This window comes from Manis pentadactyla, chromosome 15, assembly GCF_030020395.1.
Source record: "Manis pentadactyla isolate mManPen7 chromosome 15, mManPen7.hap1, whole genome shotgun sequence".
Classification (NCBI taxonomy): domain Eukaryota; kingdom Metazoa; phylum Chordata; class Mammalia; order Pholidota; family Manidae; genus Manis; species Manis pentadactyla.
Window position 1 is genome coordinate 10,441,869 of NC_080033.1, and position 17,403 is coordinate 10,459,271.

Below are 17,403 nucleotides of genomic sequence, written 5' to 3' on the forward strand. Positions count from 1 at the left end.
GCTCCTGGCCTCTAATTCACCCAGACCTTGGCCCTGCTCCAGGTAACACTAACTCTAATGGCCCTGAATTCCACTTGGCCCAGTACCCCCAAAACCCCTGCCCCAGGCCTCTCCCCAGCCCGTCCCTCCAGCTGGTGTCCGCGTTGCCCCATGGAGAGCCTTCCCATACCCAGCACTCTCTGAATCCTCCCGTGGCTTCCCATCTCCCCAATATGAGCCCAGGCCCCCTGACCTGGCCTGAAGGGTGTGGCCCCAACACCGCCCACTGCCCATCTCCTGCCACTCAAGAATCCTGCCCTTGGACCATGTCAGGTGTCTCCCTCTGCTTGGGGCTCTGTTTGATGGGGTGACCAGAGCTTGCTGTGCCTCTACTCCCTGATTAAGTGGTGAATGCCTCTCCTGCCCACAGACCAGGGCAGCCTCTGACCTCACCTCCACCCCAGAGAATTGGTGCTCCTCCTAGGTCTGTTTCAGGCTGAGCTGTGTCCTCCAATACTCGTATGCTGAAGTCCCAACCCCCAGGGCCTCAGAATGTGACTATTCAGAGACATGGTCTTTAAAGAGGTAATTAAGTTAAATGAGCTATTAGAGTAGGCCCTGATTCACTATGACTGGTGTCCTTATTAAGAGGAGATTGGGACAGAGGCACACGAAGGAAAGACCATGTGAAGGCACAGGGAGAAGACAGCCAACCCAAGCCAAGGTGAGAGGTCTCAGAAGATACCAACCCTGCTGACACCTTGACCCTGGACTTCCCTCTTCCAGAATTGCAAGAAAATTAATTTCTGTTGTTCAAGCCACCCAGTCTGTGGCACTTGGTTACGGCAGCCTCAGCAAACAAACACAGCTTCCCACTGTCATGCCCTCTCGCTGTCCTAACCCTGAGCCGGCAGGGCTGTTGCCGTGTGTGTCCCCATCCTTTCCCATCAGACCAGGGGACAGGCCTGGTCTGACTCACTGCTGGGTCCCCAGCATCACCCAACTCAGAAGAATGGGTTATAAATGTTTGCTGAAAGTCCTTCCCCGAAGCTCTTTTACTTGTTCTTGCAGCTGTCCTGTGGTCTCTGCCATTTAGCAAATGTTTCTTGAGGCCTTGGCATGGGCTGGTCCCTCTGGTAAAATCTGGTGCCCCACTCTGTTCACCAGGTGACCTCCTACTCATCCTTTGGGACCCAGCAAAGGCTCTGTCCTCTATGAAGTTACCCCTGATGCTCCCACAGGTCTCTCTCGGCTCCCTCCATCCTGGCTCCCCTTGGCCAGGCATCTTCCCTCCCACTGTCCTAGAGGCCATGTGTCTCCCAGCATGTCTCCCCCAGCAGACCAGGAACCCCTCGAGGGCAGGTCTGACTCATCTTGGGTCCCAGTGCTGCCCAGCACAGGACATGCGGGTGGAATGAACAAGGGAGGCCCCAAGGCCCTGATCTCACTTCTCCGGGCCTTGGCCTTTGCTCTTCTCCACCTGGGGTGACCTTTTCCTTCCCTACTAGCAAACACCCGCTCCTCTGTACGGCCCCAGCTCACATGGCACCTCCTCCGTGACACCCTTCCTGACTGCCCGGTGGTCAGTGCCTCTCCCTCTGGGCTCCCCTTGCCCTCACTAACACATCCTGACCTTCTGGGCAGTGACTCTCGCAGAGAGAGTCAGGGGCTCCCTAGGGCCCAGGCTGGAGTCATCACTGCACAGACTGGGCAGTTTCTTTGAAACAAATGAACATATGAAGAATCCCCTACCTAGTCCTGACCTGAACAAGCCCCTCTCCCTGCTGTCACCTGACACCTCAACCCTCAGCCCCAATCCCTAAACCATTAAGGTAACATCCTGTAAGCAAGGAGAGTGGCTGGAGAGGCAAAAGTAGTTTGAGGGGAAATTTCCACCACTCTGTCTCCGTATTCTCCCTGTGTCCCCCCACACTCCCCACACATAGCCTGTGCACTTTGCAGCACCTGGCCAGACCCACGATGGCCAATGGCCTGGAGTTGCCCCTCACCAGGCCTCTCGCTCTTTCCTTCTCCCCTGCCAGAGCCCAATCTGAGAAAAGGGTCTCATCCAATCACCCCCACCAGAGATAAAGAGGGGACTCCATTTCCACCATGGACCCAAAGCCAAGTGATGCTTCTGTGGGGACTTGAGGGCCTCGGTTGCCTCTGTCTCAGCACTGCCTCTGCCACTGCCTCGGCTGGTCCTGGGCAGCACTCTCGGGGCCCCCTCTATTGACTCCAGAGAAATACCGACGCTTATTCCTATCCCAGACACTCTGGTTTCACTGGGACAGGGTGAGACCTGGGCATCAGATTTTTAAAAGTCTACCCAGGTGATCCTAATATGCTCCAGCCCCCAGCACCTTTGGAAGTCCCTCTCAAAGCCTCACTTGCTTAGAAAGCTTGGTTGTCCCTCGCCCTTCTCCCATCCCAAACAGTGTATAACTTCCCAGGGAACTGGGCAGGGAAGAGCAGTGGAGAACCCTGCAAGGCCGGGTTAATCCCACCATCCTGGATCAGACCCTCCCAAGGGCTGCACATGCCCCTGGGCTCACAGTCGCTTGCCCGACTGCCCCAGCCTGGGACCCTGGGACCCTGGGACCCTGGGTCACCTCCACCCTCCACACCCCTCCCTTGCCCCTCCCTCCCCGGACTTTCACTTCTCCTCTGCATTTCCCCCAGCCAGTTTTAGCAGACTTGGGCCAGCTTCTCGTTAGCACTTACCGAAAATGGGGCTAAATATAGAGGGCCCAAGGGCTGCCCCTCACCCCTCCTGGCCCTGCTTGGCCTGTCCCTTGGGTCCCCTGCCTCCACAGCCCGCTTCAATCAAGGCTGTGGCCTGGGAGCCCCTGTGGGCAGGGTCTGTGCTGCCGGGAACCTCTGCAGGCCCAGCTGGCCCAGTCCCAGCCTCCGCAGGAGCAGCACCTCACACCTCCCTGCCCCACATCTGTCTCTGGGTGGCCACAAGGGAGTAAACACTTGTGAACTGTCAGGAGGGAGGGATGGAGATATGGGCGGCAGACACAACAAGAGAGGTAGCCCCACAGCTGTGCTGACAACAGGCAAGAGCTGCCACACTGCACACACCACAGCTACAGACAGGCAGCACCCCAGACATGGAAGGAGACCATGCAAACACACAGGGACAGGTGTGCACAGATCCTGGACGGGAACGTTTGCAGATGAAGACACACACCCACACACAATGATACCAGGAGATATGCAAAACACACATCCAGACACGTGTGTGCACACCTGTGCTTACACACACTCATACCCCAGAGCCACACACAGACATACAGATAGACACAGACGTGCATAAACACGCACACCCAGGTCACTCACACAGACATGCACATGCTCACATGCCCAGAGTCTCCCCATCCTGGGAGGTGGCCAGGGTGGACCCCTAGAACCAGTTCACAGATGTGGAGCTGGGACTAGGAAGAACAAGTGACCTGCCCAAAGCCACAGAAATTTTAATTCATGTCAAGGCAAGGGAACCCAGGGCAGGCCTCCAAGGCAGACCAGGTCTGTGAGAAATTCCAAGTAAGGGGTCTAACCCAGTGCGAGCACATACAAGGCCACATTCAACCCCAGACAGGGACAAGTCACTGTGGAACAGATGACATGCGTGCACAGACACCCCGTATCTCTGTGTCTACACTGTATGTGTACACACACAGACACCGCTGCACATACAGACACCTCAGTAACTAAGCACATGCCATCCTGCAAGTAGTATTCTTCCATCTCAACTCCCCCTTACCTCCTTGGCTTGCTCAAACTCACTCATCCTTCACGTCTCAGCCCAGACATCCCCTCCTCCAGGCAGCCCTCTCCGGCACCCCACCAGCTACCTTGGGCAGGTCTTCTGGGCTCCCACGGTCCCTTGTGCCTCCTGCACCCCAGCCCTGACTGCTCCGCCTGTGCTCCCTCCACTGTCTGGGGACAGGTCTGTCTCCCCGACAGGACTGGGGTTTTCAGGACAACAGACCTGAAGCTGCCTTTTTCAGTTGTATTTCCAACATACCCAGCCCAGAACTGCTTGATAAATACATGCTGCTGAAGGGTCACAGGGACACCTGCATACAGATTCACGTAGGACGGCACATGCCAAACCAAGACTCATCCCTGCGCACACCCACAAATGTGACATACCCACAGTCACATCTATACAACCGCAAATGAAACGAGCACAAAGTACTGATGCCGTGTTCCAGGCACTCCGTGTTAAACATTTACACACATTACCTCATTTAACTCTCCCATCAGCACTACTGAGAGAGAACTATCATTATGCAGATACACACAGCAGACCAGATGAGCCAACAAATACACATCACCTTGTATCGTGCCTGGAGCACAAGGTCCACTCAATCAACTTACATTTGGTGGTTGGAGGCGGTTAATACACACACAGATGTATAATGAACTTTCAGGCAGTGATAGGTGCCATGAAGAAAAGACTAAGCAGGGTGAGGGGACCCAAGATGGTGGGATTGGTTGCCAGTTTAGATGGGAAGTTCAAGGAAAGCCTCCAGGAGGAGGTGACACCTGAAGCCAATGAAGTGAGGAAGTGAGCCAAGAGATAATTGCCAAGACTACCCTCATGATGCCACACACAGTCACGCTCAAGAGACTCAAAACTACCGCTCACATACACGAATACAGACGTGCACACATTCAAAAGTTAAGCAACTCAGTCTTCCAATCTCTTTGCTGCCCCCACCCAGGGGGCACTCACATTGCCCACCCACTGGCCCTCCGTGTAAGAGCCTGCTACCAACACCGGGCTCCATCCCCCTCCTCCAGAGCCCTCAGAACAGGGCAGCAGAGATGGGGAGAAACGGAAGCCCCCAGGTGTCTGATGTGGAAGGGGAGGGGAAAGAGCTGCTGGGGGCACAACCCAGAGTGGGAAGCAGGGAGCAGCTAAGGTACAGAGCAAAAGGGGCAAAGAAGACAGCTAAGGAGGAAGGTCCAGGCACAGCAGGAAAAACCCCAAATTGCTGTCTGACCTTCTAGAAGTGGCGCCGGCCCTGGCCCCTTACCTGGAGCCCCCATGCTGGAGTGAACCATGCTGCCCGCCCCGCAGGGCTGGGGGAACAACTGTGTCATCTCCCCGCCCTCTCTGGGGGGGCCAAGCCCTCTTCGCCGGAAGTTACCCAGGGAGGAAACCACAGGGTCCGCCTCCTTCGGAAGGGAAAATACCCTGGCCCAAAGGCCCACCCCAGCAGGCAGCAGACCCCAAATCATGTGTGTGTTTGGGAAGTGGGGGCAGTGGGGCAGAGGGCAGGCGGCAAGAGCTGACTCCCATAGCTGGCCCCTCCAGGAGGCGCCTGCAGCTGCCCCAGCTCTCCTGCCACCTCCACCAGGGCTGACCTGACACAGGGCATGGGGGCCTAGGTGACAAGGTGAGCCCATAACACCAACCCTAAAACACTGGCTAGAAGTTCTGGGGGCTCTTTCCCAATGCCAGGCCCTGCACTTCACACTTGACAGATGTCATCGCTTGATGTGATCACTATTTGTCCCATTTTACAGATGAGAAGACAAGACTAGAGAAGTGAGGTGGCTTTCCCAAGGGCCCAGAGCCAAGACGCAAAGCCTGCAAGAGAGGCAGGAGGAGGCGTTGGCTTTGGGGAGGGAAGACCCAGCCCCGCATCTGTCTGCAGATGAGACGTCCGGGCCCACCACTGAAAAGACGCGTTGCCCGTGGGCAGCGGCAGTGCGGGCGACCGGTCGGCGCCTTGGCCGGGAGCGGCAAGAAGTCGGCCCGGGGACAGATGTACGCGCCCAACGTGGCTCGGGTGGAGGGGAGCACCGGGTCGCCTAGCTGCCAGCGGGCCCTCCGCGCTTGCGGCGCTCCCGGCCCGGCTCTTCTCTCCGCGCCCGCCAGAGGGCGGAAGCGCCCAGTCAATAGGCCGGAGGGCGGGGCCGGCAGCGGAGGAAGGAGTCCCTCCCTCCATTCCCTTTCCCGCCACCCCCCTCTAGCCCCGCGTGCACACCTGCGAGGGTCACACAAAGGCGCAGGACGCCCGGCGCCAGGCCGCGCAGACAAAGGCACGGCCGAGCCTGCTGCCCTCTTGCTCCTCCCGGCGCCCCGTCCGAGGCAGTCCGGCTGCCTGGTGCCTCCAAACAGCCCGCCTGCTGGCCCCTGCCCCGCAGGACTCTCTGCGCTTACATTGGGAGACCCTACTAAGCCACACACGCGTACAGGAACGCCTGGAACCACCCAGACACATACACACACTCAAGTATTTCTACACATGGACCCCAGCATTTCACACACGCGTGCACACGCAGACACACGGGAACATTCCTCTGTGAGCACAGGCACCAACTCTAACCTTCTCTACCCACCACCAGTCACTCCCCATACAGACACCCCCTCTGCTCCCTCAGGTGGACACACGGGCACAAGAACACATCTACAGTGTGCTCAGGAATGCCTCGTGGCCTTGTGTGCCTATACTCACACTAGGCACACTCGTGCAGGATATAATACACATGCAGACAGACCTTCATGAGGCCCACCCAGGCAGGCAGGCCCACTTCATGGAAATGACCATCGGTCTTTATATCTGCATACAGAAGAGACAGTTCCCAGTCATTACCCTCCACAACATCTCATATCCTAAAGGCCATTTCACTGAGATCCAGGGACCACACAACATTAACAGGGCTCCAGCTCACACCTCCTGCCTCCTGGCCCATCTCTCTCTCTCAGATACAGGATTTCTGTACATGAGGGTTTTTCAGACAATCTGGTGGCAGGAGACTTGTCTTGAAACTGCATTGGCCCTGTAAGTTGTTTTGACTTAGGACTTATGTTTTAGGGGGCTTGGAATTTAGGACCACAGGGATATTATGGGGAGCCAAAACCCCACCACGCCACCCCCATGCCCTACCCCAGATATAGTCAACATCCTCCATGTCAGGAGCATGTTTTTGGACATGACCTGGTGTCAGCCCTTTATGTGAGCAAGGAGAGATGCAACACCCATTTCTGGAGCTGCCTTCCCAGGTCTGCAGATGAGTGAGGGAGCGGCAGAAAGTTTTACCTGCTCCCCCACGGGATGAAATTGCCTCCAACTCCCCCACCTTGCCTCCCATGCTGGCTCTGCTATTATCACTTCAGGCAGACCTGAACTATGTCCCTATGCTGGAATCGGGAAATCTTGAAGGAGAATGGGCCTGAGATTTCTGCCTGCCCAAGAAAAGGGCAGTGGGGCAGAGTTTGGGGCACAGTGGGTGTGTAGGACCTGGCAGCCAGGAATGGGGAAGCTCAGGAAGGGGATATGGTAGCTTCTCAGTTGGAGAAGAGGCCTCAAGCCATGTTGCACAAGGTAGGTAAGCCATAGGAGCTGGGGAGCAGTGGGGGCCACTCAGGGTGTGGGGAGCCTGGGAGGGAGGCAGAGCAGAGGAGGCCAGGCTGGGCTCAGGGCTGAGCGGTAATTAAAGGAGACGTAGGGGGCTCCCCAGGGCCAGCGGGGCTGGTAACTGACACGCGGGCCCCATTGCTCTGCTCATATTTCTCACCGGATCGATACGTTTGACTCCCGACAAGACAATAATCGCTTGTACGCGGCCGGCGAGTCGATCAAATACATTATTAGAGCGAGGTCCCCCGGGGCCCGGCGGGGAGTGGTGGGGGGAGCAGCCAGCCCACCGGGAACAGCAGGGCAGGGTTCTTCACCCTTCAGGGCCCCCAGCCATGGTCTCTTCCTCTCAGTTGCCCCTGGGGACCTTCTCTGTGGCTCTGTTCCCCAGCTTCATTCTGGACTCCCACTGTCTCTGGTGACCTCTCCACTCAGCCCCCTGCCACATCCCTACTCTGCATGGGGACCCAAAGGGACTTTCCCCACAAGTGCTGCCTCATCTGTACGTCTGTAGTGTGTGGGAGCTCAGAGAGTTCCCTTAGACCCCCAACTTGGCAGAAGATAGGAAGACCGTGTTACAAGCCACACTGTGAGTCAAGGGCCGGGTCAGGAGATGAACTCCCGATTCATTGCCAGTAACCTCCCTCTGCATCTTAGCATGTCAGCCTTCAGCAGAGACCAGGACAGAGAAGCCTCCAGGGGGTCATGGAAGGCTGGCTTAGAGACCTCAACACATAGGAAAACACAGTGAGGGTGGCAGACAGACACACCAACAAAGGGCTGCCTGGCTGGTCCTGCTGCAGGACCATCAGATCCTCCAATGGGCCTCAGATACTCTCGAACCTGGCCCACCCTGGACACTGCTTGCCCACCTCTTCCCCACCTTCCTGGCTTCTGGGCTGAAGACTTCATTTCCTGTTGACACAACAGCTTCACCCGCAACTTCGCCCTCAGAACTGCTTCTCCAGCGACCCTATATCAAGGTCAAGCTGTAACCACCCCATGTTCTGCTTAGGAGCAACCAGCATCCGGGAGCTTAAAATATTTCTTCTCCATCATCACCGTCATCACTGTCATCAACAGCAGCTGCTCCATCACTGCTATTCTGAGCTAGTTGCCATATGCTGTGCTAGCCAGTACATTATTTCTAGTCTTCATGAGTCTGTGGAGGCAAGGTCTGTTCTCTTGTCATCCCCATTTTACTGATAAAATGGAGCTCAGAGAAGTAAAGTCACCTTGCCCCACGTCACACAGCATGTGAGCGGTGGAGTTAGGATTCAAACCCAGACCTGCCCTCACAGCTTTTGCTCTATTTTGCAATGAGCTTTCTTAGAGCTTTGAAATGCCCCCCATCCTCCAGTGGACAGCAGAAAGCAACTCCCTGGCACTCAAGGACACCAGGATCTCCTCACAGCACACAGGCCAAACCCAACAGCCCTTGAGTCTGTTCTTGATAGTCACCAATGCATCGGTTTCCTTGTGACCCATCAGTTCCTGGCTGAAGGTGGGCCAGCACTTCCCCATTTCCTTCAATTCAAACATTTCCTACGTGTCCCTTAGTGCCAAGACCTGGGTTGGAGGCCAAGAACCCAGAGATGAGCCGGATATGAAACCTGCCCTCAAGGAGCCCACGGTCAGGGGAAGACCAGAGTTAGTGAAAAATACCCTGCTGTTCCTTCACTCAGTCAGTAGACATCTGATAAACACTATTATGCACAGGCCATTGCTAGACTCAGAGAATACCGTGGTTAAAAGCAAAACAGCCAATTATACCTCAGTAAAGCTGACATTTTTTAAAAAAGCAAAACAAAGATGTTCTTTCTCCCCCTGTAGAGCTTACAGTCTTTTGGGGGAAAACAGTTTTTTTTTTAAACTATCAGATAAATATGCAATTCCAAGTTTGAAAAAGTGCTTTCAAGAATAGGAAGAGGATGATACCAATGTAAGATGGAGGGTGGCATGGTGCAGAAGTCATGTGAGGAGGTGGCATTTACGCAGCAGTTCCACCCTCCCTAAGGCAGAGAATGTGGGGAAGAGCATTGCAGACAACAGAAATAGAGGAGATGGTGGCTCTGAGGCAGCAGGCAGCATGGCAACTCCAGGAGCAGAAGGAGGTGCGTGGGGCTTGCAGGGTGAACAGGAAAGGGAGTCATGGTGGGGGGGTGGGCGGGCAGGCCAGACCACAGGGCCCTGCAGGCCAGATAAGCATCTGGACTTTACTGAAAGTACAGGGGGATCCCACTGGGAGGGTTTAAGCAGAGAAGTGACATGGTTCTGTGAATATTTTCATGGACAATCCTGGCTGCTGTGGGAGGCTAGCCTGGAGGGCCAGAATGTGATAGATAGTGTCCCCATGAGATGATGACAGCTGGGACCAGGGAGGTGGCAGTGGGGAAGGAAAGGAGTAGGTGTCCCTAGAAGCAATTATGAGGATAACCCCAACATAATTGGTGACTGGCTGAAGGTGGGGTGTGGGGGAGAGGGAGGAGTCAAGAATGGGGCCCAGGAACATATAAGTACCTTTCCTGCCACAGAAAGATTGGAGGGGTTGAGGAGCTTGGATGAAAAAGATCTGAGCAAGGCACCGTACGTGCCTAAAGGTTGGATTTGATGTTGAAGGTGGAAAGCTTTTGAGCAGGGAGAATCTGTGTAACGGAGACTCACTGGAGACTGGTATGAGGACAGGCTGGTGGGTGTAATCTGGGGGCAGATGACCTGGGAGAGGAGGCTGGAACAATGGAACAATGACCCAGACAACAGGGGAGGATGGGACCATGAGGGTACAACCTCAAGCAGGAGTCCACAGGACTCTAGTAGGCCTGTAAGTCGGTGGCTGGGTGGACACTGAGGCCACCACCAAAGGATCAGATTAGGGGAAGATGCTCTGGTCAGTTCAGGGGAAAGATCAGGAAGAGGCATCTCAGAAGCAGGGAGGTCTATGGACCAGGAAGCCATCAGATGCTTAGTAAATTCACATTAACACAAACACTCCTCATTGCACCCCCCCCCCACCACTGCAACTGATTCCCAAACCGACCAGGATTCCCAGGAGTTCACCTCAAGTAAGAAGAAATCAAGAAGCACTGTGATATGGCTCTAAGAAGATAAAAGTCAGAAGACCAGTCAGGTCCCCCTTCTGAACTGACCATCTAATAACCTAGGGCTGGCCCCTTGAATGCTCTGGGCCTCAGTTTCCCCACCTGTAAGTGGGAGGTAGGCTGGAGGAGCACTCTAAGACTTCCAGTTCTAATACTCTGTGGCAGAAAAAAACAAGAACAGGCAAGATAGTCTGATGGATCAACTTGCTACAGGACAGAGTTGTCTTGCAAGCTTACTCTAGGGGGGACCTGGCTGAGTATACTCAGGGTTCCACTGATTCCTCACCTTTTATTGGGGACTTTTATTATCCCCATATTAGGGACGAGGAAACTGAGGGCCACAGTCCCACAGCTAAGCCAGCGTAAACCCGCAGTCTCTCTGACCCCAAAGCCTGTGCCCAAACTGCTGTGCTGAGCTCACCAATCCTCACCTTGGCTTGTACATATCTCTGTCAGGTCCTTTGAGAACAGGGTTCTTGGCAGCCATCACCACATACCCACCAGGGCCTCCAAAGAAGCCAAAGAAACAGGTGCCTGACCCTGGGCCTTCCCTGACAAGGCTCCAGCCAGGACTTCCCACTCACCCAGCATGACTGCAGGCTCCAGGCCACCTCTGTCCCCCAAGTGCAGGGAGCTGTCCAAATGCTGAAACACAAGGGCAGTTGCCCTTGGTCCAGAAACCCTCCAATAACTTCCTGCTGCCTCCAGAACAATGCAGCCCCCTCACCATGGCCTTCAGGGCCCTGCAGGACTTCACCTCTCCCCAAGAGAGTACCCCACACCAGCCACACTGAGGGAAGTCAAGTCTGCCCCTATCTTGGAGCCTTTGACTTTGCCAACCCCTCTCCAAGAAGGCTGTTCCATCTCTTCCCATTCCTCCCATCCTTCAGGACTCATCTCCACGGCCACCTCTTCCAAGAGGCCCTCTCTGAGCCTCTCTCTACTCCATCACCATTTCATTTTCTTCATAGCACCCTCTGGAACTCAATTACTGTTGACTTGTTTTACTATTTCCCCTTCTGAAATTTAAGCTCTCTGAAGGCAGGTGTCCTTTTTGGACTTGTTTGCTGTGGTATTCTTACCACCTAAAATAGTGTCTGGCACACAGCAAGTGCTCGAACCCTATCTGCTGAATGAATAAATCCCTCCAGCTCCAAGACCTCACAGAATGAAGTCCAAAGCTGGCTCTCCACGCTCAAGTGGACATGGGCCTTTGCCAACCTAAAAAAAATAAAAAATCAGAAACAACCTAGATGCTGCCAATAGAATGGTGGTTAAGTAAGTTGTAGTGTATTCATACTCAGTATGTGGTCACAGAGAGAATTAAACAAACCTACAGATATGGACATGGGAAGTTCTCCAAGACACTGCTGAGTGTAAGACCAAGTTGCAGAATGATTTGTATAATTTAATACCATTTCTGTAAAACACATACAAAAATCACTATCCATTTTCTATGACTGTGCAGATATTGATAAACATAGAGAAAAATATCTGGAAGGTAACTGGTTAACTAATGACAGCAATGCTTTCTGAGGGGACCAGGACAGGAAAGCAGAAGGATTTTAGCCTTTTTTGTAATGGTTTTGATTTTCATAATGAGGTTGTATTCATCTTTTGAATTAAACTTAGAATATATTAAACAATATACAGGTGGCTAACTACAATGAACAGCAAAGAAATGATCATCCCCAAAGTGAGGAGTGGTTACTTCCAGCAGGGGCAGTGGCTGCTGGGTGCTGGCCACCTTCTTTATCCCTACCTAAGTGGTGACTGCATAGATGTTTGCTCAATAAATCGATCAAACTGTACATTTATGATTAGTCCACACTCCTGCACTTCCTGTGGGCAGGGGCCAATTCGTTCACTCTGTGGTGTCTTCTGCTCCCCACTGCCCAGGAGCAGACCTTAATGGAAGCCCATGCTCGGTAGGGTGCGCCCCATTGCTGCAAGTATTCGGCTCTCCGAGGCTGCTGTCCAGGGTACTAACGCCTGGGAGACCTCAGGGGAGGCTGGCCGAAGAAGCCAGCTTCAAGATTCTTTATCCTAACCGGCCATCCCTGGACCTGGCCATGTGACCTGGCCCCTGCCCGCCTCTACTACATTGCCTCCCATCTCTCCGCAGTCCTCGCTCACTCCTCCCCTCTGGTTTTCTCTTCCTGTAACCCAAGCCCTAGCTCCATCGTGCCTCAGGACCTTTGCCTTTGCTGTCCTACCCTCTGCCTGGTGCTTTCTTTCCCCGGATGTTCCATGGCCCATTCAGGATTCTGCTTCCACATCCTCTCCACAGAGGAATCTTTTTGGTAGTAGTCATTCCTCTTCTCCTCACTCCCTATCCTTTACCATGTTGCATTTTCTTCCAGCCTCTCACTAATACTCAAGTTTCTGCATGTTCTCTGCTTATTTTCTAGTTACCTTCTCCCACTTGAATATTCATGCCAGGAGGAGAGGGAGCATGTCTGTCCTGTTTGGTTTTATCCTCCTTTTTAAAAGGGCCTCAGCTGCATAAAATTATATTAATCATAATCTTTGGTTCATGGCATACTCCCATCATTGGGCTGGGCAGAGCCCTCTTCCATTATTTATTTGCCAATTTTATTTATTTATTTATTTATTTTTAATAAAATGTTCACACGAACCCACCACTCAACATTCAGGTTGGAACTGTGACAATAATCACACCGATTCATGTCTGACTTATTCACCACTGTGTCCCCTGTGCCTGCCACATAGGAGGCATTTGGTATCTATTTGCTGAAGAGGCTGAGGGACAGTGACCTTCACACCATGCAAAAGGGAGCTAATGGGAGTGAGTGCCTGCCTGGCCTCACAAGGAGGTAGATGGTGGTGGAGAAGAAATCACAGGACAGGCCTCTGCTAAACTCCCCTATCCTCCCTGGTGCTCCCAAACCCTGCTAAGCTGGGCCACAAGCCTTTTCAGTATGATTCAATTCTATGCCTTCCTGGAGGGCCTGCTGTGCCAGAGTTGCCAAGAGTTGGGGTTACAGGGTTCATCAGGCTTGGCCATGCCCTTGAGGAGTTCTCAAACCTCTATGCCTCCAGTTCCTTGACTATCTACTATTATCGTAAGCAATGAGAACAGCTGCCCAGCGCCTGCTCTGTGCAGGCATGTGTTCACTGCTTTCCTTGCGTCATCTCTTGGCATCTTCCCAGTGATCCAATAAAGCAGGTGCTGTTATTATCCCTCCTCCCCAGAGGAGCACCCTGAGGTGGGCCAGAGTGGGCAAGGACTCACTCAGAGTCGGGAAGGGACAGGTTGATTCCAGAGCCCAGCTCTCCTTACTGCCAGGCACACTGCCTGTGTCAAATGCTTGTTTCTCCCCTCAAAAGTCTGTGAGGTCCTGGGTCTCCTACATCTCTGCAAAAGCAACTGAGGATGGTGGAAAAGATATCCACTTTGGAGTCACTTAATAGGTGGTAAGCTCCCAGCTGCAGGGCTCAGTGAGGTGTGGGCGGGGGGTCACTTGACCCAGGTGTCACATTCGTTAAGAGCCTTGTTAAACAAGATGTGCGTTTTTTATTTTACAGTTGGGAGCCTCTGCCAGACCACACCTCCTGTACGACACAATGAATTTTGTTTTAATAAATCCTGAAATGACCTTGTAAATATCAATTAATGTGGCATTTTGTTGCTGCCATTGCTACAAGCACAAATTTGTAACTCCATTTTGGTGTTCCTTCATTCTCAGCATACTGGGAAGCTCAAAACTTAGAAGCAGCCTCAGCCTCTCTTAGCTTCTATGGAGCCTGCTGAGTCCTTGGTGTGTGACTTCCAGCAAGCCACCCAACCTCTCTGTGCCTCTCCTGCGACTGTGAGGCCTCTGAGCAGCATCCACAGAGGGCCCTGCCTGCAGGAAGTGCTCCATAAACATTTATTCGGAGTTTAACTTAATGGACTCATGTGAGACAGCCTCTGCCATCTCGGAAGCAAACTCTGACCTTTGGACACTTGAAGGAAAGCGAGGGATTAGGGAAGAAGTGTAGGTTTTTAGTGTGACAATCATTTACTGTGACAGGGACAAGAAAGAGTTCTGCTTTAGACAATTAAAGGAGGAACCTTGCACCTACTGGTTAGAAACCCTTTGCACACATTTTCTCCCTAAATCTTCTAATTAAATGGTTCTACAAGAGAACCATTGTCAACATACCCATTTTGCAGATGAAGGAACTGATGCTCAGGAAGGCTGAATCATTTACCTGGGGTCCCACAAATGGAATTAGGATTAGCATCCAGACAACTGGACTCCAAAGTCCATGTTGCCATCCACCACACATTACCTCTTGTCAAGACCCTTGCCCACCTCTTCTCTGTGGCTCAGCAGGAAACACTGGACTTAGACCTGGGCTTGCATTGAGACATCCACATATCTTCCATTCCTGTTCCAGTTATGGCCTCCTGCCAAGAGGAGCCACTCACTAAAAGCTTTCAAGTTGGTTGCCCTCCTTGAATCACAGCAACGCTGGCGTGCACACTGAACAGTGTCCCCGGGGCCCTGGTACATTCTCCAAGCTCACACTGCAGGGCTAGTACCACCTTGATCAGAGCTCACCTCCTCCATGGAATCTCCTAAAGGAAGGCCTCTCACCTCCATGCAGGAACTCTGTCTAGCAGTGAACTGCTCTTCAGTGCAGAAAACACCAGTTACTTTGAGGTGCAAGTGGAGAACACCAAATAGATGTAATCCAGGCCTCTGCCTTCCAGAGGCTTCCTGGCTTCCTAGGGAGAAAGCAGCACCTCTCCTGGTAAAAGGAAAAGCTTGGGTACATACAGGGTCAGATTCTCTCTCTGCCTGACCAACCCAGACACCTTGGCTCTGAAACTCCATGTCTCTGAGCCCCAACAGCAGCACCAACTCTAAAAGCACTCTCCGATTCCCCCCACTTCCTCGGGCCACCACTGTCTCTGGCCTGGGAAACTCCAGAGCCTCCTCCCTGCAGGTCTTTGTGCTCCCATGCCCGACCCTATAGTCTTGTCTCACCCTGGCCCAACAGGGTCTTTCTAAACCTCAATCAGGCTGTGTCACCACTTCCTTGCTAATGACTCTTCAGATACTTCCCTGTATTGGGGAATAAAGTCCAAACCCCTTAACCCAGCCTACAGAGTCTTGTGGGACAGGGCTCCTGCCCACACTTCCCATCTCTTGCCCTGTCACTCTCCCCTTCACCTTCTCAGCCCAAAGCCATGCTGCCTCCTCTCTGTCCCTTAAACCAAGCTCTTTCCAACCCCAGGCCCTCTGCACGTTCTGTTCCCTTTGCATCTGCCTGGAATGATGCTCTCTGTCTAGCTAGATTCCACTCATCTCTCAAGGTTCTGTTTAAATGTATTGCCTTCTCTCTGTTGGTTCCCTATTCTTGTCTCTTCTTTGGGGGAATTTATCAGTTCCTGATGTTATTTATTTGATATTTACACTTAAAGATTTGCATCCTCTCTGCAACATGAAAGTAGGCTTGCCAGTTTCATTCACTGCTTTATCTCCAGTGACCAACACCGGGGCCGGCACACAGCAAGGGCCCAGCAGAGGTGTGGAATGTGTCAGTTAAATGGGTCCTTTATGGGGACAAACAGCTGAGGCAGGGGACTTGAGTCTTCTGAGCCTCAGTTTCTACTTCTATAAAATGAAGATAATAATTCCTCCCTCACAGGGTAGTGGTGAGGATCCAAAAAGACAATGAATATTGACTGTGCTTTGGAAAAATGTTCTTCAAATATAAATGCTTGAAAGAACTGGAGCCTAGAGGATGGGCAAGATGAAGAGCAAGAGAGAAGGGCATAGGCACTTGTCAAGTAACCTTATCTGCCAAACATGTTACATTTCCTCATTTGCTGCGTCCTCTGAGATGGTACCTATGACCCAGAGGAGGAAAGTTAAGACCCAGACAGAGCACCTGCCCACAGTGTCATGGTGAGTCCATGGCAGAGCCGGGATTTGAGCCCTACACACAGAGGCAGTCATGTTTCCCATGCACCTTCAACAGAACTTGACCCCTTGCAGTAGACTCTTAACAAACACTTATGGGTTGGATCAGTGAAGAGGGCTAACCAGAGTCACCTGGGCCTGAATGGCAATCCTGGCTCTGCCACATACTGGCTGGAGACCTTGGGCAAGTCACTTCCCTTCTGTAAGCCTCATTGTCCCCATCTACAAACTGGGAGTAATGATCATGCTCACCACTTAGTGCTTGGGGGATTCAACAAGAGCTAGCAGGGTGAGTGCACAGCATGGAATAAACAGTCTGTGAGCTGCTGTTAGGATTGTGACTTCCACATAAGGGAACAGCATAAGCAAAGGCTTGAGGGCAGGTTTGGGGAGTGACAAGAGGCCAGTGGAGAGAGGGTCAATCAGAGAGGACCTCTGACAAGAGGGGCACCTGGAGCCAGACAGCAAGGGACTCTCAAGTCTGTGCTGGGCTATCAAGGTGGGCAAGCTTTGACATGCCCCACACTCCTAAGAGTGGCTCCAGGCAGGGGGACTGGCAGCCAGGGAGGAGGAGAAATGGCTGCTGTCAGTGAGGGATCTCCCCATCTCCTGTCCTTCTCTCACCCTCCAACCCCAGACCACTCACCTCCTTCCAGGTCTCCTGGGCCTCAACCAGAACCCAGAACACCTCACTTACTCACCAGCCTGGTCTCCATCCCAGACCAGCCCCGGCTCCAGCCCGACCCTCACACTCAAGCCCTGGCCTCCCCTATGTTGCCCACAACAATCTTTCTCTCTTCTGTTAGGAAGGTCCTTTACTAACTAGAAAACTATCATCTGAAGATAGTACCAAAGATGCCTAATGGTGAAAAGTAAGAGCTGTTTCAGGCACAAGCAAGCATATGACATGTGAGTAGGTATGTGTGCATATACACCAGCTTTTTAACACAAACTGCCTCTTCCACATGCTGATCTCTCCTAACTCAGCGCTCCTTGCTCCTCTCC

At 52.9% G+C, this 17,403-nt stretch overlaps 1 protein-coding gene across 19 annotated transcripts in view; it reads right to left on the reverse strand.

Annotated features, from left to right (window-relative positions):
* The window catches only part of POU2F2 (POU class 2 homeobox 2), a 71,841-nt gene that overhangs the window by 27,135 nt on the left and 27,303 nt on the right, over positions 1-17,403 (reverse strand). For 17 of the 19 annotated variants that reach the window (XR_008994171.1, XR_005026981.2, XM_036896585.2 and 14 more), the window contains exon 1: positions 5,031-5,080. The exons of 1 other annotated variant lie outside the window; for it this stretch is intronic. Coding sequence is in view for 15 of the 18 variants with exons in the window: in XM_036896585.2 (XP_036752480.1) it covers positions 5,031-5,058 (28 nt within the window). In the remaining 3 variants the exon portion in view is untranslated. Of the gene's footprint in view, positions 1-3,748; positions 3,859-5,030; positions 5,081-17,403 lie in introns of those variants that run through there. One more of the 19 variants, XM_036896575.2, reaches the window with a different exon arrangement.